This window comes from Notothenia rossii (genome assembly GCF_949606895.1).
Source record: "Notothenia rossii genome assembly, chromosome: 4".
NCBI lineage: Eukaryota > Metazoa > Chordata > Actinopteri > Perciformes > Nototheniidae > Notothenia > Notothenia rossii.
The window spans coordinates 9563005-9583657 of NC_136902.1; the positions used below are offsets into that span (position 1 = coordinate 9563005).

General features: G+C 41.4%; 1 protein-coding gene across 1 annotated transcript in view; it reads left to right on the forward strand.

Moving 5' to 3' along the window:
- The window catches only part of atp9a (ATPase phospholipid transporting 9A), a 43726-nt gene extending 31142 nt beyond the window's left edge, over nucleotides 1–12584 (forward strand). Inside the window, exons 21-28 of the mRNA XM_079675327.1 lie at nucleotides 107–251; nucleotides 1815–1879; nucleotides 4314–4469; nucleotides 5947–6011; nucleotides 6527–6635; nucleotides 6747–6804; nucleotides 8599–8802; nucleotides 10905–12584. Coding sequence (XP_079531453.1) covers nucleotides 107–251; nucleotides 1815–1879; nucleotides 4314–4469; nucleotides 5947–6011; nucleotides 6527–6635; nucleotides 6747–6804; nucleotides 8599–8802; nucleotides 10905–11041 — 939 coding nt within the window. The 3' untranslated portion in view covers nucleotides 11042–12584. The remainder of the gene's footprint in view (nucleotides 1–106; nucleotides 252–1814; nucleotides 1880–4313; nucleotides 4470–5946; nucleotides 6012–6526; nucleotides 6636–6746; nucleotides 6805–8598; nucleotides 8803–10904) is intronic.
- The last annotated feature ends 8069 nt before the right edge of the window (nucleotides 12585–20653 follow it).

The following is a 20653-nucleotide window of genomic DNA, read 5'->3' on the forward strand; positions in this document are numbered from 1 at the left end:
CTCTAGAAGGCAGTAGGAGTGTAACTGTAAGTCAAGCTGAGACCCACAGCTGAGATCGGTTATATGTGGTGGGCTTATCTGTCCGATCTGGTTCTTTTTCTTGCAGGTTTGTCTGAAATACTACGAGTATGAGTTCATGGAGCTTGCCTGTCAGTGTCCCGCTGTGGTCTGCTGCCGATGCACCCCCACCCAGAAGGCTCAGATAGTGCGTCTGCTGCAGGAGCGCACAGGGAAACTCACCTGCGCTGTAGGTGAGTCGGTAAAAGAAAGTGTCCCAAAAGCTTTCGATGAGGGGATACACTTTTCAGTTATTTAAATTGTATTGGTGTTTTTATTTTACATTTTACAACCCTTCGCCAAATCCTCCTCCAAACATACACTGAAACATTTTCTACATACACAAAATAACCATTTCTCTCAAATATTGTTCACAAATCTGAAAAATCTGTGATAGTGAGCACTTCTCCTTTGCCGAGATAATCCCTCCACCTCACAGGTGTGGCATATCAAGATGCTGATTAGACAGCATGATTATTGCACAGGTGTGCCTTAGGCTGGCCACAATAAAAGGCCACTCTGAAACGTGCAGTTTTGCTTTATTGGGGGGATCTGGGGGGGGGTCTGGGGGGGGGTCCGGGGGGGGTCCGAAAACCAGTCAGTATCTGGTGTGACCACCATTTGCCTCACGCAGTGCAACCCATCTCCTTCACATAGAGTTGATCAGGTTGTTGATTGTGGCCTGTGGAATGTTGGTCCACTCCTCTTCAATGGCTGTGCCAAGTTGCTGGATATTGGCAGGAACTGGAACACGCTGTCGTATACGCCGATCCAGAGCATCCCAAACATGCTCAGTGGGTGACATGTTAGGGTTAGGGTTAAACTGACTGGTTTTCGGACCCCCCCAGACCCCCCCCAATAAAGCAAAACTGCACGTTTCAGAGTGGCCTTTTCTTGTGGCCAGCCTAAGGCACACCTGTGCAATAATCATGCTGTCTAATCAGCATCTTGATATGCCACACCTGTGAGGTGGGATGGATTATCTCGGCAAAGGTGAAGTGCTCACTATCACAGATTTATTCAGATTTGTGAACAATATTTGAGAGAAATGGTTATTTTGTGTATATAGAAAATGTTTTAGATCTTTGAGTTCATCTCATGAAAAATGGGAGCAAAAACCAAAGTGTTGCGTTTCTATTTTTGTTCAGTGTATGTGTATATCTGTTGCTGCCACAAACTAACACTCCCCGTTTGAGCTTTGATTAAATGGCATTATTAAACAAAGCTGATTGAAATTAGCTTTATTGTATATAATTCATTCATTTATGATGATGACACCTTTGGCTGGGTCTTAACATATACAACCTTTATTGCTTTGAATACATATATTATTTCAAGATCATATAAATGACCACCGAATGATTTGTACTAAACGTGTTAGTAAACCAAATACAAGTAATACAAAATAATTAAAATGTGATGTCGTTAGGAAACTTGTAACCTAAGACTTAATTCATTATTGCACTTCCTTTTTGTACTTTCACATTAATAGTTGTGTGATGCGTCACAACACAGCTCGCTGAATCAATCATTTCGTACGTTATTTTATTGGAACGATAATATTGTCTTTTCAAGCCTTATCAATGTCCCGTGTTTCTTACTCATTATCTGTTAAACCCCAAGCTTCCCTACATTGTATTTCCCCGTCTATCGCTGCGGTCATTATCTCCTAATCTGTCCAAATGAAGGGAGTGTTTCATACTCTAACACTCACTGATGTGAATCCTGACACCTCCGTGGCTTTTGTTGCCTCTTAGGGGACGGAGGAAACGATGTCAGCATGATCCAGGAAGCGGACTGTGGCGTGGGAGTGGAGGGAAAAGTAAGACTCTGTCCATCTCATCGCTTCACATTGACACGCCGCTCTCACAGATTTGTTTTACTTTGTGCTTCCTGTCAAGATCTCTCTCACGTTCAGAGACATGTAGAGAGACAGGCGCACAGATGATTCCTCTTTATGAGGATCCATTGTCCGAGGAGAGGAAACTAAAATGACAGGATGCTGTTGTGCTAGAGTAAAAGTAAGAGTCTGTTATCAGCCTTCTACTCATGGTGGTCTCTGTGATCCCCCTGAAGACGGCTAGTCTGGACCTCAGGCATGTGTCAGCATTAGTTCTACTAAGAGACATTTCTTGACCTACCTTCTGGTCAATGTACTCATTTCCTTTCTTGCTAAGAGTTAGTTGAGAACCAATTGTTGATACCACTCTTACATCTATCTATAAGAGATAGAGCCAGTTAGCTTAGCTTAGCATAAAGACACGGGGAAACATTTAGCCAGGTAGAAACGCTTAGAAGACTAAACCTGCCTAGCTTTAACTCATAGACGAACACTTTATGTATTTTAAATGTGAAATCCGTTCAATAACCTAAAGGGTTAAAACAAAAGTTTGAGGTTATGTGCATCAATTTGTTTTCTATGATAGAACACTGCACATTTGAAGGATTTTTATTTTTAAAAAACACTGCACATGCATTTATGTTTACGTATTTTGTTAACATCTGGTAATGTGCAACAGATCGCAGCAAAATTAATGTTTGGACTGCAACTCTATCTATCCATCTATCCATCCATCTACCCACATACCTATCTATCCATCCACCTATCTCTCTATCTATCTATCTATCTATCTATCCATCTACCTACATACCTCTCTATCTATCTATCCATCTATCTACATACCTATCTATCCATCCACCTATCTCTCTATCTATCTATCTATCTATCCATCTACCTACATACCTCTCTATCCATCTATCCATCTACCTACCTATCTATCTATCCATCTACCTACATACCTCTCTATCCATCCATCCATCCATCCATCCATCTACCTACCTATCTATCCATCTATCCATCTATCCATCTATCCATCTATCCATCTATCCATCTACCTACCTACATACCTATCTATCCATCTATCCATCTACCTACCTACATACCTATCTATCTATCTATCCATCTACCTACATACCTATCTATCCATCTATCCATCTACCTACATACCTCTCTATCCATCCATCTATCCATCTACCTACCTATCTATCTATCCATCTACCTACATACCTCTCTATCCATCCATCCATCCATCCATCCATCTACCTACCTATCTATCCATCTATCCATCTATCCATCTATCCATCTATCCATCTATCCATCTACCTACCTACATACCTATCTATCTATCTATCTATCCACCTACCTACATACCTCTCTATCCATCCATCCATCCATCTACCTATCTATCCATCTATCCATCTATCCATCTACCTACCTATCTATCCATCTATCCATCTACCTACCTACCTACCTCTCTATCCATCCATCCATCCATCTACCTACCTACCTATCTATCTACCTATCTATCCATCTATCCATCTACCTACCTACCTATCTATCCATCTATCCATCCATCCATCCATCTACCTATCTATCCATCTATCCATCTATCCATCTACCTACCTACCTACCTCTCTATCCATCCATCCATCTACCTACCTATCTATCCATCTATCCATCTACCTACCTATCTATCTATCCATCCATCTACCTACCTATCTATCTACCTAGCTATCTATCCATCTATCCATCTACCTACATACCTCTCTATCCATCCATCCATCCATCTACCTACCTACCTACCTCTCTATCCATCCATCCATCTACCTATCTATCTATCCATCTATCCATCTACCTATCTCTCTATATATCTCTCTATCCATCTATCCATCTACCTACCTACCTACCTACTTATCTATCTATCTATCCATCTACCTACATACCTATCTATCCATCCATCTGAGTGAGAGATGCTGCACTTCAGTTTTTAGCAGATCCAGAAAGGAGGCCATGCCAACAGTGTTGTTAAGGGCAACGGTTGCAAATCATTTTTGTGACTGTTGGTTAGAAAAAGACAAGCAATTATAATACATCAACTTCTTTGAGACATGTCATATTTCACTTGCATTTAGGAGAACAAAACAATATCAACTAATTGACAAAACAATCATAAGAACATAAAAAACCTTGTATTTAAAAAGGGATATTCCAAGTGTTTATACATGTCCTGCCTGCAGGGATCATGTGTCCTGCCTGCAGGGATCATGTGTCCTGCCTGCAGGGATCATGTGTCCTGCCTGCAGGGATCATGTGTCCTGCCTGCAGGGATCATGTGTCCTGCCTGCAGGGATCATGTGTCCTGCCTGTGTCTGTGTACCTGTCACTGTGCCCTCACTGCCCTCTGTGTGTCCCACAGGAAGGCAAGCAGGCCTCGTTGGCCGCAGACTTCTCCGTGACTCAGTTCAAACATTTGGGCCGTCTCCTCATGGTCCACGGACGCAACAGCTACAAGAGATCGGCAGCGCTCAGCCAGTTCGTCATCCACAGGAGCCTTTGCATCAGCGCCATGCAGGTAGAGTTCAGAAACACAGACATTAGATTTGTGTTCATCATTCATGTTGAAATGTTCTTGTGAATTACAAGCGTTTCAAATGCTTTGGCTCAATCAGTATCAGTTTGCAAAACCACTAAATACTCCCTCCAAAGTGTACGAAGCACATGATTAAAAACGTCTGTATCTTATTAGATATTAAATCTCAAACTTCATCATTTTAGCATAACACTGTTTTTGTCTCCCCATGAAATGTACTGTCCATGTTTCAATTTCAATTAGATTAATATATTCATAAAATAATATATAATAATAACTCATTCTCATCGACGTCAACAATGGTTGTTTCCACACAATTATACAGAGAGCAAGGATTCTTAGTAAAAACTATTGTAAGAATTTAATTCAAAATAAAAAACAAATTTTTAAAATAATTATGAAAAAGAAAATTGAATAAGAATTTGAAAAAAAAGTGAATTATATCTGAATTTAAAAGTGGAAGAGCTAAGTAGTAAGCAGTAAAAAGTGCTTATATTGTGCAGAAATTAGCAAAATAGTCTCAAGAAAGTAAAACATTTCGTAATACAGAGTATAAGGAAGGACACAAAGATCTCACAAGTTGTGCATTTATTATTATTATTATTGAACAAAATCTATTATCTCCAAAAGGGAAGAGATGAATTCTGCCTTTTGCTCATTTCCATCTGAGGTACCCTGAACCAAAGCAATCATAAATCACAGTAAGATGTCTGAAAAAGAATGTAAGCTATTTCAACGTCTGGGTAAGGAATTCTAGGAACTGTTTATTTACAGCACCTTCAAACTCAGATGTGAGGAGGGAGTGATCGGGGTGAGGCAGGGAGAGGTTTCATGGGTGGTCATGGTAGGGTGGAACTGCATGATGACTCAGCAGACCCCGCAGTGCCCTTCTGAACCCCCCCTCTCCCCCCCCCCCCCCACACACACACACACACACACACACACACACACACACACACACACACACACACACACACACACACACACACACACACACACACAGTCCAGTTCCCATGTCCCAGGCCAACCTCAGCCCCCGCCTCAGAGGGCCGTGACTCACTGCATCGTTGGACTTCTCCTCCGCATGTCTCACATCAGACCGCAGCTGTGACCTGTCTGCTGTGAGCCGCTCAATAATGTTAACATCCATCTGGTCAAGACACACGTTGGAGTCCGTCAGTGACGCTTAACTTTCTCCTGCAGTAGTGCTGTGGTTGACTTATTGAAACTACATGTGCGGGATCTGGCTCATCGGTTAGTCAAAGTGTGGTTACCCTTTCCTTGTTTTGTTACCGGTTCATTCTGCTTTTTCAGTTCCTCCTAATTCTCTCACATAGTTAAACATTTGGAAAAGGGACGCCCCCAATTTGTTGAATTATACTCTGTTGTGCCATTTGAGTACTGATATGTCCAGCTTAGCAGACTGACTTTCACCTTCCTTCTCTTCCGGTCTCCCTAGGCGGTCTTCTCCTCTGTTTTCTACTTTGCTTCAGTCCCTCTCTATCAAGGATTCCTGATTATTGGGTGAGAAACAGTGGTGTATTATTAAAACATCTGGCTCCCATGTCTCGCTGGCATTCCCTCAGTGATAAAGCACAGTTGAAATGCGAGAAGGGGAAAATAGTTGGACTAAATCCAACTATGATGTTTGTGCAACTTGTTGAATATGCACCATTATATCTGGGGAATATCCCTCACACATAAGATATGAATGAACAACAAAAATAAAATAAGTTACATTTATTTGTTATTGGCTATGGAAGGTTATCGGTTATGTTCATATACTTATTTGATTATTCAAATGTAAACCCATCTTTTTCATATGGGTGTTTTGTACCCCCTAGATCAGGTCTCTAGTAATCTCAAAGTTGACCAGATTGAAGCATTTTACTTCAAAATGTTCAACAATATCTTCCCGGGGGGGGGCATACCCGGGAAAAATAGTTGGACTAAATCCAACTATGATGTTTGTGCAACTTGTTGAATATGCACCATTATATCTGGGGAATATCCCTCACACAATGTTTTGTCTCTTTCAGCTACTCCACGATCTACACCATGTTCCCCGTCTTCTCCCTGGTGTTGGACAAAGATGTCAAGTCCGAGGTGGCCATGTTGTACCCTGAGTTATACAAAGATCTCTTAAAGGTATTCTATACATGAAAACAGACGGACTGCCCCAGTGCAGCCAAACACAACATAACAAAAGATGTGTAAAAGGTAAATAATGATGTGTAATATATTCTATTCCTCCCACAGGGCCGACCACTGTCTTTCAAGACCTTTCTAACATGGGTACTAATAAGTATCTATCAAGGTAAGGAAGAGTTCAGTTCAACCTGCTGGTAATCACAGGCAATAAAAACTCAGCAATATCGTCCCAATATTTTCGTATTCGGTGAAAAGGTTTTTAAAAAATTGGTGTTTTTCACATATCCCAACCCCACGTGAGGACAATGGGACATGTGCTTGGGGGAAATAATATTGATAAATGGTTACATCTTCACCAAGGCAATATTCAGAGAGAAAGGTTGTATTTTAAAGGTCCCATGTCATGGCCATTTCCACTGATCATAATTCCGTTGTTGAGGTCTACTAGAATAGATTTATATTGTGCAAATTTCTCTCTGTAAACTACGTGTGAATTTCACTCTCTGCCTTTAACGGCTCGTTGTAGCTCCAGTAGCTCCAGCCCCCACCCTCCCTGTGAGCACAGTGTGCTCTGATTGGTCGGGACGTTGTGAATCGCGCTGAGCTCCGTGGAGGTGTGGTTTCCTTGTTTAGCGATAGACAGCGAAACACAGCCAAACTCATCCTAACTCATCCTGAGCACACACAAAGTCACAGCCGGAGTAAAAACGATAAGTGTGGCTTGATATTGAGTAAGAGAAAGGTTGATAAACGCTGTGAGAATGGGTCTACAGAGAGAATGGGTCTGCAGAGAGAATGGGTCTGCAGAGAGAATTTCGCCGCAATCCCAACTGTCTGTTATCAGCCTGCAGCCAGGGAGGAGAGATCAGCAGAGCTGCCTGCACTGAGTGTGTGTGTGTGAGGAAGTCCGTGGATTGGTCAATTTGGACCAATCAGCGGGGGCTTAACGTAATGGCTCCGCGGACGTAACGTAACGGCTCCACGGATTGGTCCACGGATTGGTCCATTTGGTTCAGGGTACGGTTGACATCATGCGTACCCGGAAGAATCACGTATCTCCAACGAGGCGTTTTGGGGAGGTATTTCCTGTGTTAGAGTTTTACTCGCTACAGGGTGTACTTTGAGGGTTTTGACTCTGCAGACCGTTTACATGCAGAAAAACCTTCATAACACACAAGGGGACGGGTAATAACCAGAAAATCATGACATGGGACCTTCAATTGATTTCTTTAACTGATGGGAGGGTTTAGGAAACACAAAACTTGATATATTTTATATTTCTGACTCTTCTGATATTTATTTTTTGCCTTTTGTAGCATCATTTTGATTCTGCAGTATAGTATTTTATTCATACTTCCCTCACTCTTTTTTAAGAAAGCTACTGTCCATGCACAGGGTGTCCGCGGGGTCTTAAAAAGTATTAAAAGTTGATAAATCAATTTAGCGAAATGAAGGCTATTAAAGGGCATTTTCCAAGGTATTACATTTTGTAGCTTGTTTTCAATAAGTATATAAATGGTCCAAAGAGGTTGTATTCTACAGTCTGCCTGAATGTAATCATTGCGTAGGTGTGTAGTGTGATTCTGTGTACTTTATTTATGGCATCCCGTTGGACTTGACGTCATCTGAACAGGACATCGCACGCTCACTGCTTGATAACGCGCGAATGTCCGTTTACGCCGGTTGCTAAGCAACATCGTTATGGGGAAATGCAAGTCTGCGTCCAAATGGTTGGAAGATAAGGAGGAAGGACAATCAATACTGTATATAGTCAATGTGAGGTAAAGTGTGTCGCCAAGGTAACCGGTTAGAACTCAAAGTGGAGATGAGGTCTTAAAATGTATGGGAAGGGTCTTAAAGGGTCTTCAAAGGGATTACATCTGACTTCAGGGTCCCTGCATGTACCCTGCTGCAGCACGTGGGTCTCATCTTCAGCCTGTCCCCTGTTTCCTCTCCACAGGGAGCATCATCATGTACGGAGCGCTGCTGCTCTTCGACTCTGAGTTCCTGCACATCGTCTCCATCTCCTTCACCTCTCTGATCCTGACGGAGCTGCTGATGGTGGCGCTGACCATCCAGACGTGGCACTGGCTCATGATCGTGGGCGAGCTCCTCAGCTTGTCCTGCTACATCGCCTCGCTCGTCTTCCTGCCCAGCCTCATAGGTGAGAGAGCACCAACACTCGCACATGAACTCCTACTTCCCTCACACAGAAGGCAGTGGGGGGGGTTTTATCGAGACGAGAAATAAATAGCATTCATGTTGTTGTGCTTTTGCCGACCTTGAAATGGTGCGTCAGCAGTAAGGTGCTTATACGCCCCTTGTGTACAGTTAGTGGTGGCATGCTGGATATGAGGAAGGTTAAAGGTGCACGGACAAAGTGTGTGAGTGTGGACCGAGCTCAGGCATGCCATCGTATCAAACAGGAAGTGCCAACAGTGCTGTCAGCTTCCTATGAACCCACCAGTGTGTTTCTCTTTACCTAGGACATTTCAAAAATAAAACCCTAGAAACATTCTTACAGCAATGAGACGACTGAAACATCAACGACCTTTAAAAGCAGATTGTTGTTGGGGTTTGGATTTCTGTATATCGGCCCGTGCCATTATGAGACCCGTGACATATCCAATACCCTGACCAGGAGCTTCCCAAACCTTTATTTTCAGCTTTATGTGAGGCGTGGACTTTTATTCTCAGCATTCAATGTCCACCACTGAGCATCATGACTGGCGTGTGGTCAAGAGAACCCTTTCTGGACACGTCTCCTCCCTCTTGAAGTCAGACAGGAATAGAATGTAAAGGTTCTTTTCTGTCGTGCGTGTGGTGTTTACACAACTTAAATTGCACCAAAAAAGTAAAAACTGTATAGGTTGAGTTTTCTGTCTCATGCCTTCAACAATTGTTTCTTCGTTTCAACATCAGATTCACCGTTTACTCATTTTTAACCCGCTGTATGCCAGAGCTTTTGAAGCTGTGTGTTTAGTAGGGCTGCACGATTTGGGGAAATAATCAAATGCGATTTCTGACAAATATTGCGATTCGATTTGCGATATTTGTTTTTAAGCGACCCAACGGAAGTTTATTGTAAAATGCGGCCATATCTCCGGCTAGGAAGGTCGCATCAACATGCTCCCGCCTCTAGCACCCCCGCAGCCCGAGCTACGAGTGAAATAACTAAACTTACATGACACTTCCGTTGGGTTGCTTTAAAGTCAAGCTTCAGTTTAAGATTCACCCTGTAATAGATTAACATGTGATGGAGCATTACTAACCTGACTCAGACGGTTTGTTTCATCAAACCATCTAAAGCTCCATTGGAAGCCATTTGGAAAGGGCAGGTACTTTCAAAAATACTTGGCAGGTGATTGGATCAATCTGTCTATCACCTTCTATCATGGGCCACTTCTGATTGGTTAGCAATGGCTGGTACATGTGGAGCACAGCACTTCTGATTGGTGTGGATGACGGACACGCAAGAAGAACATAAATAATAGGCTTTGCTATTTGATAATTGCATCATTTCAGATTTCGATTTAAAATCGATGAATCGTTCGGCCTTAGTGTATGGCTGAAAGAAGGGCGTGGCCTAGGAGATGAGATGTAATGGCGAGGTGAAACAGAAAGTTGATGCCGGTGTTGATATCAGGAAACCGGACATTTGATATCGTAGTTAAGACACTCATTTCCCGCCATTTGTGCCAACGTCCTTTTCTTACTCCGTTATATCTGATCAAAAACACAAGAATGAGTTTAATGAGGCGTGCTTTTAATGGTGCCCATTATCCAAAATGTTAACAAATACACGATAACATAGAGAACTTTCCCCTATCAACATCATTTTACGTTACAGCGCCCAAACTATGAGAACTATAGGCATGATTATCCTAAAATCGAAAAAGGGGGGGGACGTTCTCTCAACTCTCTTTGTGGTGCCCCAAAGTGATTTACTAAAATGTACATGCCTTGAAGAAATAAGTAGAGCTTGGCTGCAGATTTGATTATACTGTTGACTTTCAAAATAAATAATGGAAAGGTTAAATTACTCCTCAATGTCTGGTGGTAGAATCCTGCTCTTTCTGATCTCTGCCTCTTCCTCAAGAAGTCGACTCAAAATTCACAATGTGACCCAAAAAGGATCATTTAAGAAGGCTTGAGTCGAGCTTAGCTTCAGATATGATTAAACTGTCGACTTCCAAAACTAATTATAACATTTGAATGCCTCGTTTGAAAATCCTACAACTCTCTTTCTGATCTCTGCCCCTCCAGACATTTACTTCATCACCACGGTGTCGTTCCTGTGGAAGGTGACGGTGATCACGCTGGTGAGCTGCCTGCCTCTCTACATCCTGAAGTACCTGCGCAGACGCTTCTCCCCCCCAAACTACTCCAAGCTGACCACCTAAAGAGTGGGAGGAGCCTCACTTACTGCGGGGAAACAGAGGGGCCTGCGCTTAGACCCGGGGATCAAACACGGATTCGTCCCCTTTCATTTGTCCCGAAATTCCTACTTGGAAATGAGAAAGACGGGACAACTTAGTCAGGGGTGCTACTGAGGGGGGAGGGTTTTTAGGCTAAAATGCTACTTGCTGCACGTGTTAGATGCAAAGACTAATGATTCCTCTGTGTGGAGAGGACTTGCAGTGAAGAGTTAGTTTGACCGACTTATTTATTCGTCCAAGAATTATGAGCCTAAAAAGTGTCCTGAACAGACATGTAAATATGTAATGTAAAAATAACTAAGGCACAGAGTCAGTTCAGTAAATTATGCACATCCTGTTTATTTCAAAATATCAGAAATCATATCAAAGGGAAGTAACTGGAAAGTTGGACGTCCCCCCTGTTTCTGTGTACGTGTCATTTGGCCTGGAAACTAACCCTTTTTCCATTTCCATCCAAAATAGTCGTACCACATTTATTGTTAGACACTGAAACTGACGTAGCATTCTCACTCAGGACCTGATTCACACTCTCCTCAACACTGATTTCTCATTATATGATACAAAAAAAGTGACTAGACTTTGCATACAACACAGGCCTGTGAGTTTGTGTTTATTTCTTTATGCGTCAGCGCGACACAGCCGGAGGTGGTGCGGTCGTTTCTTTTAGCATGACCCGTGATGTTAAATCTGTCTCTGTGTGTTCGGACCCCGAGATGTGTGTGTGTGTGCGTGTGTGTGTGTGTGTGGAGCGCGGTGAGAGCAACCACAGAGGAGAGGCCCTTATGTGCAGCTCCCGTCAGGCGGTGTGTGTATGTGTGTGCAGCCTTTGAAGTGGTGGGCCACACTTTAACTTTGCATGATGACTCACTGTACCGGTGACCTCCTGAAGCCATAACTGAAAACACCCGGTGACCGCCCCCCCCCCCCCCTCACTGCTACTAACCTCCACAGTTCAGCTGTGAAAGAAAAAAGGGATCGATTCACCTCTCCTCAGTTAAAACAACTCAAGTGTTAATAAGTATTACTACTGCACAGAGAGAGAGAACGATACACACTCCTCATATTTCATTCCAATGGTGGTTTGATTGAAGAGATACTGTAAATAATCAGCAACTAACAGAAAACCTTGAGTACGATGTCACTTAAATTTACTTTCAAAATGATTTAGATTGAGCTGTAAAAAAAAAGTCCGATGTGACTTGATGAATTTGAAAGTGTCGAACAAAGCGTGCCATGAATAATCCCGTCTGTAAAATGTTCAACAAAAGTTTTATCTCTGATTTCAGCGAGCTGTTTGCACAGACTTTTCTTTTGTACTACTGATTTATTATATTTTTATGTTGGCAAAACAAAAATGAAGCTAAAAGGATTTGGTTGCTTGTAAATAACAATAATTGTTTTTTTAATGTATTAACATGTTTTATTTAATGCACTAGAATGAGCAGAACAAAAAGGGAGAACTATGTCAATGTTGTGATGATTAATAATAAATCTCATGTTTTCTTTACTGCTGCCATTTCTTTTGTCGTCTCTGTGACCATTTGAACAGTTTCCGAACAACTTAAAAAATAAGGATGGTTTGAGTTTATATTTTTCATGGTGTCAATAAAAATCAGGAGTATGCAATGTTCTTTTAAATATGTGTTGATGTCCTCAGTGCCATGCCTATTAATGAAAGAAGAATGGAGCTGACTGACTGGTGCATTTAGGACACATGTTTGAGGAGCTACTAAGCCCCCTTTAAAGTAGATCCTTAAATAGATGGGAAATGTCGTTTTTACAGAACCAGGAGAAAAGATTGCAGCGTTTGGGGACTACTTTCAGCGGCGGATTAATACAAAATTGGTTCTTTAAGAGTAAATGTATGTGGGATTGACTCAGCAGTGTCTGTGAGTACATGTTAAAGTACAGCTCACTCAGACTGTTCGAACAGTGTGTATCTTTTTAGTTTCGATAGTGTGTGCAAATATGCTTTTTTGGAAACGGGTGCGATACTTCTCAGTATGATCACATGGTTTTATGGGATTTGTATTATGAGATTTCTTTGGGCACTTAGATGTCATTTGGTAATAAAACCCATAGCTAAATAACCTTTTTGCAAATTATAAAATACTTTAATATAACCTAAAATGGCTTTGTGGCCTCAAACTAAGGTCAAGTCAAATTAAAAAGCGAGGTTGCATTGTGGCCTTAAAAAATCTGCTGAAGTAGAACGTAAAGACTAAATCGGTTTCAATGCTATACTCCCCTTTTCCCATGGCATTACACATAACAGGAAACTGCATTTGGACTGATCCATGGTTTGTATGCAGAAACAATTAGCGTTGTTGTGGCTCAATGCAGCCCAGCTCCTGATGAGGTGTGATTTACACAGAACACTGGGTGTTCGGCCCGGAGTCGCCAGAGGAGGGAGTCCCTGAGGCCGGAGCTGTGTTTCCACTCCTCTCACACACACATCATAATGTCAGACAGACTCAACCTATATCTCTTAATATATTTATAAATCAGAAAAGAAAAGTCATATATAGTATGAGAAATTATTCCACAGGAAACATTCCTATCTTTCCCTTTAATGTCATTTCCATGCCTAGTAGAAGTTGTGCTTTTTGAAGAATGTTTGCCATAAGCATATAAGTACAAACATACAATAGTTAAAGTGTAATTATCTCCTGTTCCCGAATGTTCACATACAAATTATAAAAAAATCAAATTAACACAAACGTATGTGACTTCATTACAAATTAACCCTCACTCAACTCCACAGAAAACCTTTATATGGTATTCTACGGTGGCCAACAGGGGCAAACACATTACTACGGCCCAAAACACTAACATGACACGTGCTGCGGTTTAAAAAAAAAATGCAAAAATAAAAATCACCAATGTGCCAAAACACATGCAAATGAAGAAACATCTTCACCAACTTCACAACAAACCCCAGCATTTACTAAAAGCGATGCAACACAAAACGCTGCAAGAAGTTTAAAACACAAATGGCAACGGGGACACTAAAAAGTGACGCACTCAGCTTGGACCGGAGCACTTGTCAACGTGTTTTGTCAGTGTATTTTAAATGACTATAGGTGTACTAGCTACAGTAACCAATCATGTTTCGTCAAGTTGGTGAAAATGTTCCTTCATTTTGTGTTTTGGCACATTTGTGTGTTTTCGGCCATTGTAGCACGTTTGCACCTGTCGGCCACCGTACAAGTCCACACTTAGTTTCAAATGGTACTTTTTGAAGTTTGAATGTAACATTAAACAAAATAAGGAATCAAAAAGCAAAGGTAGGTGACTTCAATAAATGTTAATAAATCACTTAAAGTTCTAACCAAATACAAACCTTTTTTTATTATTGACTTATTTTCTTAAGGAGCTTTATTAATTATCCTTGCACGTTATACAAATGTTAAAGTTTACCTAGCATTACAGCTCAGAGATGGTTTTAGTTGGACTAAATCCTCAGTCGTAAAAACATTTCCCCTTTTTTTCCACTTGCAGCCAAGCACCTCAGGACTGCATGTTCAAATTAAATCTCCAGCGTAAGTCCAAGTTTTTTTCTTCTTGTTCCATTGCCCACATGCGTAAGTTATACCATTAAAAGAAACCATTTAACTTAATCAGTCCCATGAAAAGTGAAATTCCACTCCAGAGTCAACAGCGCTAACCTTAACATCCGCGCTCTGCCTTCCTCTCGCTGCCAAATCCACGATCCAATCAGAGTTAGTTTTGAAATTTACTTTGCGTTTTACAAGGTTTGAATTTTCAGCCCTTTAACAAAACAGCTGTTATGAAACAAAACCAGGCTAATTATCACAAGGTCGGTGCATTTTATCTTTGGCACTTCAAGACAGGGATTAGTTTCCAGCCTGGAAACATCTTACACGCTGCTCCCATTGGAACGGAGCAGAAAAGAGAGACGTCCATGAATGAGCCGCAGAGTAAACCACAAACTGTCACACAGGCCTGACTGGAGCTCTTCATAGAAATGGTGGAAGAAGTTTACTTAAAGAAGATTTTAAGTTACATTGTAATGCTCATTTTCAGGTTCATATTTGTATGTTCTGTCTCTACTGTGACGTGTCTCTTTAATGTTCAAAAAGCTCTTTATTTCTCTCATACTGCCTGTGCTGCAGCACCTCTTTTCACTCTCTGTCTGAAACCAGAGCCCAGTCTGCTCTGATTGGTTAGCTGGCCCAGTCTGTTGTGATTGGTCAACTACTTAGAGATTGACGTCACTTTGTTACAGAACTTAACAAAGGAGTCCAATGGCGGTGTTTCAGGCAGGGGGGGGGAGTGTGAGGAAGAGAAAAGTCCTTTGAGATTTTAAACTTTGCAGACCATTTAAATGCATAAATAACACACTACAGGAAAGGGGAAAACCCCAAAAGCATTATGGGGCCTCTTTAACATCAGCACTATTGGATAGATTTTTTTTTTAAAGTCAGTTTTAAAAGACGTTTAGCCGTTAATTCAGGAATGAATTTGTTTCAATGATGAAGCATCATAATAAAATGTGGTTTTGTTTTATAATTTGTAATAAATAGACCGTCAGTGCTGCTGTCAGGACCTTTCAGTCGGGCAGTGCTGGCATTTCGTTGTGCAATAAGGAATCGTATTTCCTTCCTGCCACAACTTGAGATCCATGGAAAACATTTTCCTTCTTTTTCCGATTTGTATAAATGAACTAATATGTTCCATCAACACGGAAACTGCATACATGGAAACGCCTCGTTATGAAACCGGACCCTGATCGATACTCTAATGTGTATTTAGAAAGAATTCAAGTTACTGGATCCAGTGGAAAAGTGGCGGATGACTACCTCATGGATTTTTCCTATTGAGCAGTATAAAATCCCATGAAACAAAATAACCCCTCCTCGTCGACACTTTTTGATGTCTTGTCCAGCTTTCCAATTCCATCCTACAATATATCATAACTTCAACGTCTCTCTGTATCGTTTATCAGCAGAAAATGGATGCACAGAAGTCAATATTTGGTAGTCAAAACAAAGCCTAAAGAGAAACTCACTCTTCCCATAACAAGTGAATGCATCTCAGCTTTAACGATCACAATCAATCATTTGTGCTGCAGCAGTTAAAAATAATATCTTTAATCGGGTCATTCTTGCAGTGATTTGGGTGGTTTCGGGAGCATTAAGCGGTGTCATCAGAGATCATTGGGAGAGGCAGAGGAAACACATCTGCAGTTCTTCTTTAACAGTCATGGGTGCTAAGACAAATCAAAGCATTCCTGACTCGCAGAGCTATAAATAGTTCGGGTGGAGGGTGTGTGTTCATGCTTTCAGATGTTTCTGTGTGGAGCAGAGATCCAGTGTTTACACAGAGCCATAACAGGGTGTAGTAAACAATTCATAACTTCATTATTCGGTGCCATCCATCATGGGTTTCTGTTATGTTAGCATTCAAGTAGACAAGTTTAATGTGGTGTGTAATCCTAGGAGGAGCCTTTTTAACATTAGAGTTATTGATAGTTACTTCATGTGGCATTTCTATGTGTGACCTCGTGATGAAGCTATGACTACGGATCCCACATGGAAATCATTTATATAGAGTGTTTTTACTCAAGTACAGAATTAGATTCCAATTTTGAGGTTCTTTATTTGAGTATTTTCATTTAATGCTACCTTAAACTCCCACTCCACTTCATTTCAGAAGCCAATATTGTACACTTATTGAACTGCTTTAGTTATTTTAGAGAATCTGATTATTATCTAGTAAAACATATTAAACTAATGGTTAAAGGTGGAGTAGGTAATTGTGGAGAAACCAGCTCGAGTGCGCTAGAATTTGAAAATACACAACCGGAAAAAATCTGCCACTTCCTTACAGAGCCCCTCCTCCAACACACACGAACGCGCACATGACCAATGAGGGCACGAGATAAGTTTGTGCACAAATGGAAGGCTGACAGGCAGGTATGCCATCCAGTTATTTTAGCCGGGCCGGCTCAGATGATTGGTCGTGCTTTTTACAGTACCACAGCTTCCACAGATGACATGTGTTTATGGATTTGTTGTCAAAGCACTTCAGATATTCATTGCTATCGGGATGTTAAGAGCATTCCATGGAATATAACTAAAAGTGTATCTCGAGCCGGTTTCTCAAACTTACCTACCTCACCTTTAATTAAGATATCCAGCAGTAAATAACGCCATGAAAAAAAGATCCACAATAATCCGCTGAGACGAAGTCATACTTCAATAATCATAATCCAGTCATTTAATATATACATTTTTTACCTTTGGAGAAATTAGCTTTTTTAATTAAAGAGGACATATTAATGCTGATCTTCAGGTTCATATTTGTGTCGTGTCTCTACTGTGACATGTCTCCATGATTTAATGTTCAAAAAGCTCTTTATTGTTCTCATACTGCCTGTGCTGCAGCACCTCTTTTCACCCTCTGTCTGAAACCAGATCCCAGTCTGCTCTGACTGGTTAGCTGGCCGGCTCTGTCGTGATTGGTCAACCGCTTAGAGGTAACCCGACCCTTAGCCTATCACGTACAATATGTTGGAGCGTCAAACAATAGAAGCCGAGTGCTACATAGTGATTTCACTTTGATCAGGAAGTAAACAAAGGAGTCCAATGGAGGTGTTTCAGGTGGGGAGTGTGTGAGAGAGAAACACAGGGATTTTAGCCTTTGTAGACCATTTACATGCACTACAACCTATAGAACACGCAACAGGAAAGGAAACTCCCAAAAAGCATAATAGGGCCCCTTTAAAAACCATTGTATGCAGTTTAATTATGAAAATATGTTTGACCCCAATTGGTTGTGACAGAGTGGAAAACTGTCCAGGATTGCCCTGCTGTTCCCCCAGAGCATGCTGGGATATCATCCAGCCATCTGAGACTCTGGGATAAGCATAATAGAAAATGTATGCATGCTTTAATCCAAATGTTGTCATAACTTACAAGAAAAACAAATCAGAGTTGATGCAAAGGAGAAAAGTAAACTGTCCCTGGCCTGAGAGCAGATCAAAGACCCAAAAGGAGGCAAAGGTCCACGCTTGCCCCCTGAACCTCCTCGGAATCATTTCCATGAGGTTGCAATGAGACACGATACAATGAACCCTTTCCATATCAAAGTTCCACTCCTCGGATTTAAAAGCTCCATCAGACCCGTTACTCTTGGAAAAGTGAAGCAGGGCAGTGCTCTAACCCAGACGACCCTACCTTAATGAGCTGTTTAACAGTGATGGAAAATACTGCATGAACTCGGAAAAAGTGTGCTCTGAGTGAAAAAAGAAGAAGACGGAAGTGCAAACTCGGCCGTCTGGACACAGGGCGGTTTTCCCTTCTGGAGCGGGTGCTGTGTTCATTTACTCATTCATAATTTGGGTTGCATAAGAGCTCCGTAACAGTGGAGGAATTTACATCTGGTACACAAGGCTGCTGGATAGTAACCCCCCAAAACTAAGGCTATGACCGCCGCAGGTTTTACAGACTCATTGCAGTCACCTAATCCATGTCTCAATCCAAAACAGACCCTCTGATTACCCCCCCCCCCTTCCTCCTCATCCTCCTTTCTGTAGTACACAGATTTTCCTATGAATGGCCTTCAGTCTGACATGACTGATGTAAGCATGGGATCACTCACTGAGGCTATGCACAAGGTTCAGCACATCAAATGTGATAAAGATGTTTGTCCTGATGTTCAATGGAGCTGTAAAAAAATTCTGGATGATGTGCTCTGCCATACGTCAGGGATACAAAAAGTTTCTTTCATGACGTCAGACGAAATACTGGGCCAGATTAAAACTATTTGTATTCGTTTTCATGCCCAGAAGTATTTTTAATAGCACTAAACAAACCTTCTTTGGACCACTTTACACATTTCAACACCATGTTACAATATGTATGTCGTCCACAGCAGCTACATAATTACACCATGATTAAATATGATCAATAAAATGAATACCTATGGGGCGGCTGTGGTTCACGAGTGAAATGTCTTCCACCAATGCAGCCCTGCAGTCGACATGTGTCCTTGGGCAAGATACTTAACCCCAGGTTGCTCCCTATAGCCAAAGGTGTGTGTGAGTGTGTGTGTGAATGTTAGTTTACCACCTTGTATGGCAGCCTCTGCGTCTGTATGAATGTGTGTGAAGGGGTTAATGCTGACTTATATATGTAAAGTGCTTTGAGGGTTCTCAAAGACTGGAAAAGTACCGTATAAATCAGTCGAATTACGAGATCTATTTTCTGATCAAGAGCTATAGCCAAATCATATTGTACAAATAGTTTATAACGGTACAGCAGCATTGCTTAAAGTTATTTTAGCTTAAAGGTCCCCTATGACACTGTTTTTCATCAATATATTATAGGTCTCAGATATATACAAAACATGTCTCTGAAGTGTTTGGCTCCAAATACCAAACAGATCATTGCAGCATTACCCATAATCCCCTCTTTTTCAGCCCTGGTTCAAAAGTGCTGATTCTCTGTCTGTTACTTTAGATGAAAATAAGGAGCCCCTCCCCACGCCCCTCTGAGAGAGATTTGGTTCGAAAGAACACAATGGTGCTCTAGGAGGAGATTCAGGTGATAAGGTGGGGGAGGGGGGGGGGGGGGGGGGGGGGGTTACCTTGGTTGGTGATTGGCTAATGGTTACACAAGCCAAAACATCGTTATGACATCATAAAGTGGCCAAAATCTGATCAGCTCATTTTCAGACAGGTTTTTATACAAATGGATCAGGACAAAAAGTGAGAGAATCTTTGTTCCTGAAACTTTCAGAGTCTCTTTCCACAGAGGGGACACATGTTGATGTAGAAGAGACATGGAGAAGAGGGGACACATGTTGATGTAGAAGAGACATGGAGAAGAGGGGACACACGTTGATGTAGAAAAGACATGAAGAAGTGGATTTTGCACAATGGTGACCTTTAAGCTGACTGGATTCATCTCTACTTAGGAGTTTGTGTGACCTTTGGGAGTTTTCTTTTAAACAACCCAATGTGTTACAGATACAAAAAACTCTAACCTGGCCTTAACTGCATGTGTACTGCATATATCACCTATATCCCAATAAAGAAATAAAAAACTGTTCAAACCTTCTTCATGGTTTTTAGAAAGCCTCATCCATGCTATGCTGAGTAAGGGGAAATCTTAAGAGCTAAGCGACAATTCGAAAGGTTTATCTCAGTTTGAACGTGTTAAAAAGGGGAAACCGTTTTGCTGAATCCAATCACATGTTTCTTTTCATTTTCTTTTATATATTGGAATACTAGACTAAAAGCACAGAGGAGGCATGAAATCATGGCACAGAAACAGAAATGCTTAGTTTAACTTGGCTCCTCTGACGGACTTATTCTACAGCTTCCTCTCCTGGGCAATATGTGAGGTTGTTAATGTTAAAACAACTCCTACCAGCCCTACAGTACCACATATTACTCCACACAAACCAATGTATTCAGGACAGATATTTAGCTGTGCATTATCGACTCCCTGAAAACATATTAATGTATTGATGTGATTGTAAAACTGCTGCAGTTTCAAAGCTAGACTGAACAAACTCTTCTTAATGAAGCAAAGACCCGTCGCTGCT